Consider the following 13,167-nt stretch of genomic DNA (forward strand, 5'->3'; position numbering starts at 1 on the left):
GACCTCCTGTTTCTCTGGAATAAGTTTATAACCACTCAATAAGCAAGATGAGGGTATGGACCGAGGGTCGAAGATTTTTAAAGATATTGCATAAATGCACTTAACCATGAGCCAAAGTGATAAATAGGAAACCAAGATGAATGTCAGAAACACTGTGAAGAATGATTAGCTGGGACAGTTGGAGCAGCTGCTAAGGCAACTCCAAACACCTGGAAAGAAGGATTTCCTTCTGGCTTACACCAGGGCTGAATTGTTCTAATTGCATTTGCATTAAAAGGCACCACTGGCAAATTGCAAAAAGGATACATACAGTACAGTAGAAAAACATTATGTAAATTTTCAAAAGACACACAATAATACTGCATCTTAATTTTGGATATATGGAAATGCAGTTAAAAGAGAAAGAAATGGATGGGGAATGACACACACCAACCACAGGAGATGGGTCACTACTGAGAGGGGAAGGAGATGGGTATGTGATTTGTTTGAAGAGAGATTTTAAGCATACAAGGCAACATGTTAAGATCTTATAAATCAAGGAAGTGGATATACAGGGCTCTATTTCATTATTTTATGACCTGATGCTTGTTTGAAATATTTTATAATTAAAGCCATTTTTTACAAGAGTCACTGACAACACCCGTTTTGTAGCCATTGTTAGTCATTTCGCGAACATTTGTATCTCACCATGGAGACCACAAACCCTGGACTATTCAGGGTTCATAGAATTCCAAAGACTGATCAACCACCCTCTTTCCCATTACATGATCTTAACTGACCTCGTTGAGCTTGACAACCGAGTTGGAGATGGAGCCCAGATATGGCCGTATTGGAAACCGAGCCCTCTTCTCTACTATTGGTGCTAGATGCAACGAGAACACTACCCCAAAAAGACCACCCATAAACTGGGACTGTGAGTGTCTAGTGATTGATTTCCATGGTAATCCTCAGATCCAACTGTAGAAAGGTTAGCTCTGTAGAGACAAATCCAGATTAATATATCTGAGAAATTTTGAGGAGGCCCTCTGCCACGAACAGCTGATAGTCAAGATAACAATGACCATGACCACAGGAATGAGGAAGCATCCGGTTCAAGGGTAACTTGTCAATATGCCTATTGTTTCTTATACATCCCAGCCTAAACCAGAAACTTTTAAATAGTGTTTGTAAAATCATAAAGAGCTCTAAGATAATTGGTTTTGTTATTGAATGCCTAAGTGGTAATAGTGTGCCAACTTAAACCTCCAAATCCATTTTAATGTAGGGAGGAAGTCTACTTTTTTCCTTTTAAGTTGGCTACCAGTCCTTTTAAATCAGGTTGTGTACTACGGTGTCACAGCCCTGTGTTAGTTTTGTCCATTAAGTATGAGGATCTCTGACCTTAACCTTCACAGAAATTTGTTACACAGTAATAGATATTCCAGAAAACACACACACACACACACACAAAGGGTCCTGGCAAGAGGGTCCTGCTGTTGCTATTAGTAAACACACATTTTATTTTTCTTTTACTATATTTCCAGCTAGAATGTAGGGTAGGGTCCCTATCTAATTCTCCTTTTGCTCTTAGAACCTCATGTGGATTCTGGGCCAATTCGAAGAGTTTGATGAATGGATGCAATATGTGCTAAATTTGGCTTAAACCAGATGGTAACAACAACCCTACCCCAACTTTTCAATGACCTCCAATGCAAAATATTTTCTTCTGGGCATTTAGATTTTATTTGTCGAGGCATTGTATGTAGTAAGATGGTCAATGAAGTAAGTTTTGGGGTGAACTGGACTTCGCTCAGATCTTGGCAGTCCCTTAACTTCTTTACATCGCCCTTTCCTCATGTATGCGATGGGAACAGTTGTATATCTACTTCATTCTTCAGTTTGGAGGACCAATTAAGAAAATTCGCATAAAGAGCTAAGCAAAGTGACGAGGAGACAATAATCTTATAATAAATGTTAGCTGATCATATTATGGTCATCATCATCTTCGTGCTTTAATCACCCCTGAGTCTACTGGACTTTCAAATGGAGGATGGCTTTTCCTATTGGTCTTCTCATTGCAACAGGAAGATTTGTCTAATTTAAAATGAAGATGTTAGGGGAAACTGGCCAGATTAAGTACCACCATCACAGCCGAAGTGGAATTACTGTGAAACAAGGAAAGCAGATGCGTTGCTGAGAGCCGATTCTAAGAAAGGAAGTCTCCAGGTTGATCCAGTCTCCAAATGGAGTCGATAAGGCTAAGTTTTTGAAAGCGTGAAAAAAATGAAATAATATTTGTAAATCACCCCAATGCCAGAGTTTAAATGTCTCCACAGTGTCTAACAGATAAGACTTTTTGAAGGGGTTCAACGTTCACCTTCAAAATGCTGAAAGTCTGAGAAGGTTCCTTGTCTCAGATGGCTATGGGAGGGTAAAACTGAATAAGTCAGAAGAAAAAAGGGGATCTTCCTCAATGAATTATTGGGATGTGAAAAGCATTGTTTACTGCATGCACATAGGGGCATCTTTTTATCCTTCCACAAAATTAAGGTGAAAATTTCCATCCAAAAACCTGGCTATGGAAATCCCTAAAAGCCTTCCACCAATCCAGTAGCTGAGGCAATAGGCAGGATTTCAATCAACTCCTCAGAACAACATCAGGTCAGTGAAGGCCAACTGCTGTGTAGCTGACACACAGCCACGCACACACATGGAACAAGCATTGTCAAGTCCATTATCTTCTTCACAACTCTACTGCCTCAGCTGTACAATTGCCTCTTTTGTTTATAGAATCCCATGGAATGAGTTGGCATGAAAAGCAAATAAGACACCATGAGGAATCTTTGCCCAAACCTTGTTTTGTACCCAAAGTTCCAATGTGTTTGGTTAACCTTCTATTTATTTCTTGTCTTTTCACCAGCTGACCTTTCTAGTCTTCGTCTTTGCCATGGCAGAAGGTGGCTCAGTGAGACTCTCGTACCATGTGACAAAGAAACTCTTATGGGCTCTCTATGAATTGTTTCATTCATCAGGTGCATTCACTGGCGCTCCTTTGTATGGCCACCAAACCTGCCATTAAAAATGGGAAAATGTCATTTTCCAATACACAGGTACTTCTAATCTTCAGACACTGAGGCAAACAGTGGGCAGTGACCGCCAGTTTTTACGTTTCCTCCAGTTATTTTCCTGTTGGACGCTCTGAACTGCAGTTTGGATTGCTGACCCTGGGAAAGGTACCTTATTGAATAGGGATCAGGATGTTTTTCCCATGTAGCCAGATAACTGGAGGAAAATTAGGCCACGCGTTGAACTTGATCATTAAGTTACGTGACATGAAAGTAATATGGTGACATCACATACTGTGTGGCCAGTTTACTAACTTAAACTGCTCTAGGAAGTAATTGATCCTTATTCCCTGATAGGGTACACATATTCCTGCCAACAAATAGTAAAATGCTCATGGGCGGGGCGGGGCAATACCTCTATGCATTATGAAACACTAATCACTTTATTAAAGGATATAGCAATCAAGCTGAAAATGGTCTAAATGGTTAAACCAGGAACAAGCATGGTCTCACTGTCCTTCAAGTCTTTCAGCGCACTGAGAATCTCAGTAGGAATAGGCAAGAGGCCTAGTTGGAAGTGAAGTGAGAGAGCAATGGTATGAATGAAGACAGGACGTGATTTTCAACAACACAGAAGTCAATCAAAGGAAAGTACCGGTGAATTCCCTTAAATGACCTGCTGGAGGGTATTGTGCGGTAACGATATTACTATAGCTACTTTTTTCCCCCCATCAATTAGTATTGTTAGAGAGAAGCTTGACTATGGAGTTCCTAACAGCAGCAAAAATAAATTCCCTCCAATTAAGTAGTCTAATAAGCTATTTAGGATTTTACCACTTAACATTCTTTCCTTCCCATTTAATTTCGGCTTTCACTTGGATGTCATCTTGTTGAAAATCCATCACAGAAAACTATGTGGGGAGAAAAGATAATGTTGCTAAGTGCCCCTGATGTTCAAAAACGAGCGGAAGCACAATATTTTTTCTAAATCACCCCAGGATTTTTCCTAATAATTCAGCGTCTTCCTCCTAGAAATTAATATATGAAAATATATGAAAATGGTCAATATGCAGATTCAAATATCACACCAGCTACTTGTCTTCAGTAAGTGCTATATGCATAAATTTGGAACAATATAATATTCTAAGGTTCCTTGATTATAATAATGCCTTGGTGTGCATATGTGCATGTATAATTATGCTCATTTAATTTAATCATGAAAATATTATAGGATCATTTGGTTTTCTCCTCTAAAAGTTCTCTCACTTTTTTCAATTAATTAATTCCACTTTGCCCCTGCTAGAAGTCAGCTGATGGTAAGTAATGGTTTTTGAGCTAACAGGAATATGGCCACATTTCTAGGGAATTATGGGTAGAAAAGAGGCATATGGGAAGGTGATGGCCTCTTTAGCATACATCCCAGTCATGGAATGATGATAAGCTTTTCAGTGGAACCTGATCCTAGAAATACTCGCATTTTATGATCATTTCTTCCCGCAAGTTTCCAGTGTCCCCCAAATACTGAGAATTTGCCCAGGGGCAGGCACCTGATTACAACAGAAGAGTCAGCTCATGTGACCCTCACATTCCACATGCTTGACTGGAGTGGAGCTTTGGGGACTTTGCAGAATTACTAGAATCACGTGGGATATATTGAAGGGAAGGAACGAGGAGGTGGAGGACATTGAACTTAACTGTGCATTAGAACAGATAATGCCTCTGTAAGTAGAATGAAACAGACAATTCTGAAAGGGAAGAAACGTGGCATAAAGGCCATCTCATACTATCCTTCCCCCATCAAGACATCTTGTTTCCGTTCTCGCCGAAAAACTGTGTCTCTTCTCCCCAACGTGTTAACAGAGACCAATGAAAAGAAATAGGCTGCTTTGTGCCCATCAATAGAATCTATATAGCATCTTTTCCCCCAGGGATTAATTCAGCTTTTGATTAAATCTTTCTGAGATTTAAATCATGATGTTACAAACCTCCAAGGAACTCCTCTATGAGTTGTGACCTTCTTTATTACTCTCTGCTGTTTGATAAAGTACGAAGATTGATTTATAATGGCGTATAATGTGTTTGAAAACAAGGAATGGCAACAGGAATTGCAAAATACGAGATTAATACAAAGTAAATATTGCGAAAAGGATGCTTTGGTTAAAATATTCTATAATTAATGCTGAGTTACAACTGTGTAGCTCGTAACACTAGTGTCAAATGAGTATACTAATGTTGGGGCTGTAAATTATACCCAACGATTAGCTAAATAATCCTACAACGGAGAGAAAACCGGCAACGCTGAAAAAGAATTTTGAATATCACATTGTACAGTTCAGGCAGATTTCGTTTAGAGGACTTCTGCATTGAGACAAGCTCCCCTTAAGTAAGCCATTCATATTCAGCGCTCATTTCTTTTTATCAGCCTAATTTTGGTCCCAATAATTGTTTTTGCCATTCGTGTCATCAAGGATGGGAGTGATTTAATGTTTTGAGGACAACATGAAAAAGAAATCTTTTGTTTTGAAGCAGAACATCCTCGTATCAGACCAGCGGCTACTACTGCTGCTTCTGCAAATTCCCTCTTTACTCTCCAAAGGTTTTGAAGGGTAAAAAGTTAACCTTTAAACCCTTTAAGAGAAATACTTGCATTATTCTAATGTCCTTGCTGGGTCCAGCCAGAAGATTGAAAATGTCGTATACAATTTAAGCATCAACCGAGACGGGTCAGAATCTGAGGGTGATCTACCGAATCTCCAGGAGTGCTTCATGCCCACGGTTGTCGATGAGGATGGTATTTGGGTTAGATAATGGCAATTTTTATTTTCTATTTTGCTAACGTGACTGGCGAATCTTAGAGTGGCATAAAATAGAAATAATGGGCAGCGCTTCTTGTGTTATTTGGCAGGTTCCAATGTACTGTTTCCAAGAATTGCACACACTTTTTTGCTCTAGGAGGCGGAAGGGGGCGAGGGCTGGGATATATTTAGCCACCTTCCCCCCAGTGCCCCAATGTTTAGGGTGGGTCTTGCAATGCAGGTGGCTGGGACCGGGGACGACCATCTGAAAGCAGGAGAGGACAGAGCCCTAATAAGTGTGCCCTCTGTCATCTCTGTCATCAGGACCACCAGTCACCTGCGAGGCACAGCGGACAGACATCCTGACGGCAAGCTGTGTCAGCGGCTATCGGCTCGTCCCATATTTAACCTGATGACTTACATACGATGGGGGCTGCGTCCTGTTAACAAGTCTTCGAAACGTGTTCAGTCCGTCCACGGAATTGCTTCCTAAGCTGAATATTCAGCAGGTTTCTCACTAGGGGCAATGGCTTGTACTCAGGAAGACACAATTTCTGTACAAAAACAGAGGCAATCCATTTCATAAAGTCTCACGTCACTTCTCGTGATAGAAAGCACTTCTGCCTCTGCCATTTGAAAGAAGAGAAGGTAAAACACAGAAGGTCTACGTTACCTTACAGCTGAGATCCATCCATGAATATGGAAAAGCGGGGAGAAAGGGAGGGAGATCCAGAGAGGAAATCGAATAATAATAAGCGAGTAATGGGTACCGAGCTGAGAAACATGCCAGGAGTTTGGTTACAATAAATAAGAAAAGCAGAAGTAGATTTGAAACATTCGTTTCCCTTTATTAGCTCAGTGAGGCTGATGTGTACTGCACATTTAAAAAAAATCACAGGAATTTTCATACAATGAATAAAACCACAACAATACATGTAGAATCGGCAGGTGGAAAAAAGAAAAAAAAAAAAAAGAAAAAGAAAAAAAAAAGCCCGGCAAGGGCTGAACTAATCGCTCACTTACCCTCTTCAGCATAGTTCAACCAACAGTGTTACACTTTCACCTACAAATCTTAAAGTAGCTCCATCAAATCAGCAGTTCACATTATTGAAAATGTCTGTCACATAGGTACAAATTTAGAATCATCACATTATATTACATGGCTATTCTAGGTCATCTATAGATCAGGTCTTAGACTACAGTGATTGAAGTTCTCGTTACAGCCATCGAAAAAGGACACATAATCATTACCTACTGTAAGCTCACATCTAAAGGCATGAAAAGGTTTCCTTTTTTCAACTGACCCAACCACACACCCCAATAGTGCAAAGTTCCCTCTCTGCTGCTTTGAATGTTGACAGCCCAACCGCGTTGTTCTCGGAGTCGTTTAGCAAAAATTGATTTGGTTGCACTGGAAGAATTATTCTGCTACATCTCTTTAAAAAAAAAAGGAAGAAAAAAAAAGCCCACATCTCTAAAGCACCGGTTCGGTTCCCAAAACTAGATGTGGTACTTACCACAGCAAGAAGGCAATGGCCCGCGGTCATCTAAAAATCCTACAGATCTATGCTGAAATTTGCCTCCAGTGATGATGGTGTGCATGTGTTCATTGGAAAGATTCTCTCCAAAAAGAAATTACAAATAAAAGTAAGAGGAACACAGTTTACGTTTTGATGGCCTACCCACAGGGTCTGCATAAGATACAAAAAGCTCTACTCGGACGGTTTAGTGATTCTCTTTTTTGCACTAATTTTAGATGCAATTTGAAGTCCGTGGAGGAAAACTATCTTCATGGTAACAATATTTGTCAGGCCAGAGTGGGGATAACTTAAGCCTCAACGTGAAATCTGTAGTGTTGTCTTTTTGAAAAGTAAGAAAAGAAACCAAGTATTTGACTCATGTCAACAATCCAGGGCAAAAAGGAGAATGTATTTAAAATTGGATCACAAAAATTTAAAGGCAAAATAGAGAACGCATCTGGTCCTTGAACACATAATATGATTTACTAAATATTGATTTCTTAAAAATAATTTATTGCTCTTAATAGTCTTTTTTTATTATTATTATTATTCTACAACAGAAGATACTCAAAATTCCGAAAGAAAGACTGTAAACTTTAGTTTGGCGTTCACACAGAGTTAAAATATCTGCATTTAACCTACAGAACAACAAGAATTAGGCGGATTAAAGATGTGTTACTGCCGTAACGCAGAACCTGTGAACAAGTTCTTTGATTTCATATTTTTTTTTTTATTGCTTTCTATCTACTTAGAAATAAGAAGCCAAAAAATCAAGCAAGCATCCGACAGGACAGACAGTGGATTCACTCAGAACACAATATGCTGGTGATAAATGAATACAGCTATCAAAATTAGCTGCATTGGCCTGGGGGTGAAATCCGTTCTCTAAGATTGTGTTGGGCGAGAGAAAGGAAAAGAACGATTAAGTAGTAGGTGTATCACATCTTCCAGAAAAGTCATGTCGGCCAAACCGTAATCGAATCTCAATTTAGAAACTTGAATACACACTCCAAACTTTCCTGACTTCCTTTCCAGGGGCTCCGCACTCAGATGAAATCCTGATGCTCAAAATGGAGGTTTTTCTGAAGTTTTTATTGAATTTAGCAGAAGCAATGTCATCAAGAACAACATCATGGTCACGTGAGAGGCCAAGCTAGTGCAAGTAGAAACACCGCTTCTGCAAAAGCTGAATTTTCCAAATGAAACATTTCAACTGCAACCTGACAGTCGCCATGCATCCTAGGTAGAAAATTTCCACTGGCTTTATTATTTTCATCCCCTCATAATTTATAATAAATAGGCTATCTGCAACTGATAAATATGTCTCTTTAGTAAACAAAGGAATGAAACATCAGTATTTATACAGGATGCGTAACTGTAAAAAATACAGATAAATACCATCATCATACTCTGCCAAGGGAAAGAGATACTGGCTTCAAGAATAGTCTTCAGACACACATTAATTATTGTAAAAATCATACTGTAATTATTACCTCAGCATTTTGTATCAAATTAAAATCACAAAAATTAAAACGAAACAGCATTTTAAAAAGATTTCTGACCTCTAGTTTCAAAACTACTGTTGATAGAGAAAATAAAAACATTTCTTAATGGTTACCCATTGAGAGACTTTACATAAAATCATGATATCTCCTAGAAAAATTTTAGATGAGAAAATTTCATTCCCCTAACAAATCCAGTGTATAAAACTTCAAAGGAAAACAAGCAACAAGAAAATGTGGAAAAATATCGCGTAAGTGGTTAATACCTTTGGGGGGGCTGGGGTATTTCTTGACAAGATGCTCAGATTGACGCTCACGTAAGAAGGGATGGATGTGAGTAAAGCATCATTTTGTTGTTGCACTTGACGGACACACACACTGTCTTTTTTGTTTTTTACAATCAAATATATATAAGCAGTAAGTTCAGCTTCTAAATATGTTAGTGTACAATAATTGTATCACCTCATAATTACATTTGAATATTCTTGATTAAGAAAAATTTAGCAGTTTTGAAAAGAAGGCTGCATTTACAGTGCATAGCTGTAACAAAAAAGAACATCGTTGTATAGTATGCACACAAAATAAAAATACTCCATTTAACATCTGTAAATACTTCACTACATCAGAGAATGTAGCAATGACACTATCTGAACACATACCAGAGAGTTCTACCCAACTCTCCTCAGTAATGTAACACCGTGCCCGCTCCTCAGAAAGAACCACTGAATAAGCCGCGCGCTCGACCATTTACAAGGCTTTTGAAATTTGCAGTGGAAGATCAACATGTGGGACATTTACATGGGTGTCAGGATAGAGGATGAACTACAGAAACTTCAAAACGTTAGGAAAGTTTAGCATTCTGGCGCCCGCAGTATCCTCTCCCACCCAGACTCCATGGCAAAAGGAAAAAGAGAAGAAAAAGAAAGGGAGAAAGGAAGAAGGAGAGAGGAGAGACAGGGGGAGGGGACGGGGAGAGAGAGGGAGGGGGGAGAGAGAGAGAGAGAGAGAGAGAGAGAGAGAGAGAGAGAAAGGATATTAGTTCTACCGAAACTGTGGTTTCTTCGGGATTGTCAGATAACCATTACATTACGAGAGAAAGCTTGCTTCAAGTTGATTTTGCACTTTCTTAAAAAACAGAGTACGGAGGTTGATGCCCAGACATCGGTGGCTGTCATTTTAGGGTGGTTTGTGGTCGGTTGGTTAGTTTGCTTTCCTTTTGAATTTATGCATTTTTTTTTCTTTTTGAATAGAGTATGAACATTTTGAAGTTCTAGGTTTTACGTGCGTCTTCATGGAACTGCTGCCATTTGAAGCGATTCGCCCGGGCACACTCTGGTCACGTGCCCCCAGTCCCCACCTGTGCATACAGACTTCCCCCACACCAGCCGTGCGCATGCGCGCACACCCACGCCCATACTCCCGCACGCACGCACACACCCGCGCGCGCAAACACACACACACACACACACACACACGCACACGCACACACACTCCGTCACCAAGAGACTCCAGGGAAAGCAAAGCTGACACCCATGAATAAACGTGCTTACTGGATATCCTTCCTGTCTCTTGCCTCTTCAGCAGCTGTGTTCATGTAAACCATTGTTGTTGTTGTTCTTGTTGTATTGTTGTTGTTTTGTTTTGTTTTTATACAGAGAGTGTAAAGTAGGAGAAATTCCTAAGTATGACTTGCAATAGTCAGTTAGGGAAGGACGCGCTGTCCCGTGAGGTATTCACCGTCCCTCTGTCATCTTCAGCCAGGGAACATGTTACCTGCGCAAGCTTCTCTGAGCTTCTTTCAGTAAACTATCAAAATCCAGAGAGTCATACTTGCTCTTGGTGGAAGCAGGGTCAAAGTCATCTGAGTTTGAATCTGCAAGAAACCCAAGCTAGGTTAGAGACACCCTTTGCCAAGTGTCATTAACTCAATCATCCAATTCAAGATTACCTGATTCAAACACAACTTGTCCAGTTAAAAAAAATATACCCAACTTTTGTCGGTATATCTATATCTAGATAGATATATTGCCATAAATATCAATATTGATATTAATTGACATAAATATAATTGACATCAACATCAATATTGATGTAAATTTATATAAGTACATATTTGCAGAGGGTATATACACCCAATATTTTATCGGCATACTATTGATACATATATATAATTTACATAATAATTTATGAATAATATATCAGTATACTTATACTTTATTGGCATGCTATTGATACAGATATATAATTCACATAATAATTTATGAATAATATATCAGTATACTTATGAATTTATATATATATAATTATATATAATACATAAAAATAAGTATTTAAAATACACATATATTTGCAGAGGGTAAGGGGTGGGAAGCATTCAAAACACTCATTTATTGACTCATTTTAGTCTTAAACAATCCTAGGAGATAACCAGAACAAACTTAGTATTTCTATTCAATAGCAACACATTCAATCAATATACTTTAAAAAAAACCATGTCCTGCCCCCTTTCTGGCATGTTAAACGACTTACCCAAGGTTCCTCGACAACTTAGGTGGACAGGTAAGAGTAGAAGCTGGAATTAACTTCCCTATCCAATAGGATGGATTTCACAGAGCATAAAAGCCAGGAGAGTGGGCAGGAGGGGGAATCATTAGAATTTCACCCATTCGCCACCTGACTGCTCCCCTTTGAGGCAGGAGGGACATATGATCCATTGATCTATTCCAGTACCTTGGGGAAACCCCAGCAATACTGGCACAAATTATGCCCACATGAGAAGGTTCAGGGAAACACTTCAGGTCCAGAGAAGGTGAAGTCAACCTCTTTACCCAAGAATACGAGAGGAAAAATTCACAGGTAAGAATAAAACCACGGTCTTCTTTGAATTCCTACACTAGTCCAAGTCAGCTTTTGTGAAGAGTTCCACGTACTTCACATAGCCCTTAACAAAACTGTCATGTTCCAGCAGCAATGGGTGTGAAATGAAATTCTGATTCTAAATATTTCTGATTTTCCTCCGCTGACATTTATAAAAAAGTCAGATATTTCTTGCCGGTCTTGCAAATGAGGAAAAGGTATCTTGGAGACAGAACAGGAAGCCTCTTGCAAATGAACTCATTCATTTGAAAGCACTTATTTGCAGGGAAAACAAGACCTCTCTGGGAAACATTAACAATCCTACTAAAATATGAACCCTTGTATGTTTCATCCAGAATAAGTTACAAAATAGAAATGTCCGAAGTGACAGAGAGTGTAAGAGTAGATAATGTGGAGGCATCCTCATTGACCTCACAAGCTGTTCTGCTGAAAAGGTTGCAATCCCTCAAGCTCTCCAGTACCAGGCTGATTTCCCCTCCTCGCTTCGAGCTCCTTTAACCATCTCAGACTTAAAGGCAAGGAAATTCCTTCACTTTTGTTTTTCCTTTCACTCTTACCATCCCTTGTATTTACTGACGTTTTGTCAATCCAGTTTTTCCAGGGAAGAACAGCAATTGCAGTCGGCCGGACATAAAAGAAAGGGGAAAAAATCGCTCCTCACTAAAATCTCCAGGAGTCAATTCTTAAATCACACTGGCTCCCACCCTTCTCTTCAAAGCCTGATGAGCAGTTGGCTCGTATCACTAAAGCCTCACGACCAGCGGTTGTTCCAATCAAAGTCTTTCTTGTAGACACACACACACACACACACACACACACGAAGTCCTGCTCGTGGCTTGACATTAACTTGAAATCAGAATTCCACTTGCATTACAAATAAAGTTAGACGAGCTCCCTGATGGCCGGACTCTGTGGCATTAAGGTCATCACTGAAACACCAAGAGCACACATACATATCTTTCCTGAAGGAAATTCTGAGAAGACTTAAAATATCTTAACTTTGGGTCACTCTACATCAAACCCAGAGTTTCAGGGTTTCCATATTTTCGTTAGCAAAAGATGCTTCAAAACCGTGGCTCTCAAGAGTTTCTTCACTATGAAACATGCTGGCTGGTATTCACATAGATGGAATCACTTATGCGGGCATACTATGTCACACTACGGGCATCCGCAAACTCTTTGTCGTCGCATGAATACAGAATGTGGTTACGTACAATTCCTGAGAAAATAACATCGACAACACCTCTTTCTTGCCACTAAAGAAGGATGTCGCAACACAACTAAGACATAATAAAAGTTTTATGGGAATAACCCCAAAGCCACTCTAGTTATTAAAAATAAATAAGTTGTTACAAATAATGATACCGTATAAATAGAAACACATCATGTTACAACGGTATTCCTACCGCCTAGAAAGCTTCTGGCACAA

General features: G+C 39.4%; 1 protein-coding gene across 3 annotated transcripts in view; it reads right to left on the reverse strand.

The window, feature by feature from the left end:
* Nucleotides 1–6,830: 6,830 nt before the first annotated feature.
* PPARGC1A (PPARG coactivator 1 alpha) overlaps nucleotides 6,831–13,167 on the reverse strand; it is a 179,515-nt gene continuing 173,178 nt past the window's right edge. For all 3 annotated transcript variants that reach the window (XM_047090903.1, XM_047090904.1, XM_047090902.1), the window contains exon 13: nucleotides 6,831–10,734. In XM_047090903.1, the coding sequence (XP_046946859.1) occupies nucleotides 10,631–10,734 (104 nt within the window). In that variant the 3' untranslated portion in view covers nucleotides 6,831–10,630. The remainder of the gene's footprint in view (nucleotides 10,735–13,167) is intronic.

The sequence above is a fragment of the Lynx rufus genome, unplaced genomic scaffold (genome assembly GCF_022079265.1).
Source record: "Lynx rufus isolate CCGP_SWC_20201006 ecotype Redwood Valley unplaced genomic scaffold, mLynRuf1.p SCAF_3, whole genome shotgun sequence".
NCBI lineage: Eukaryota > Metazoa > Chordata > Mammalia > Carnivora > Felidae > Lynx > Lynx rufus.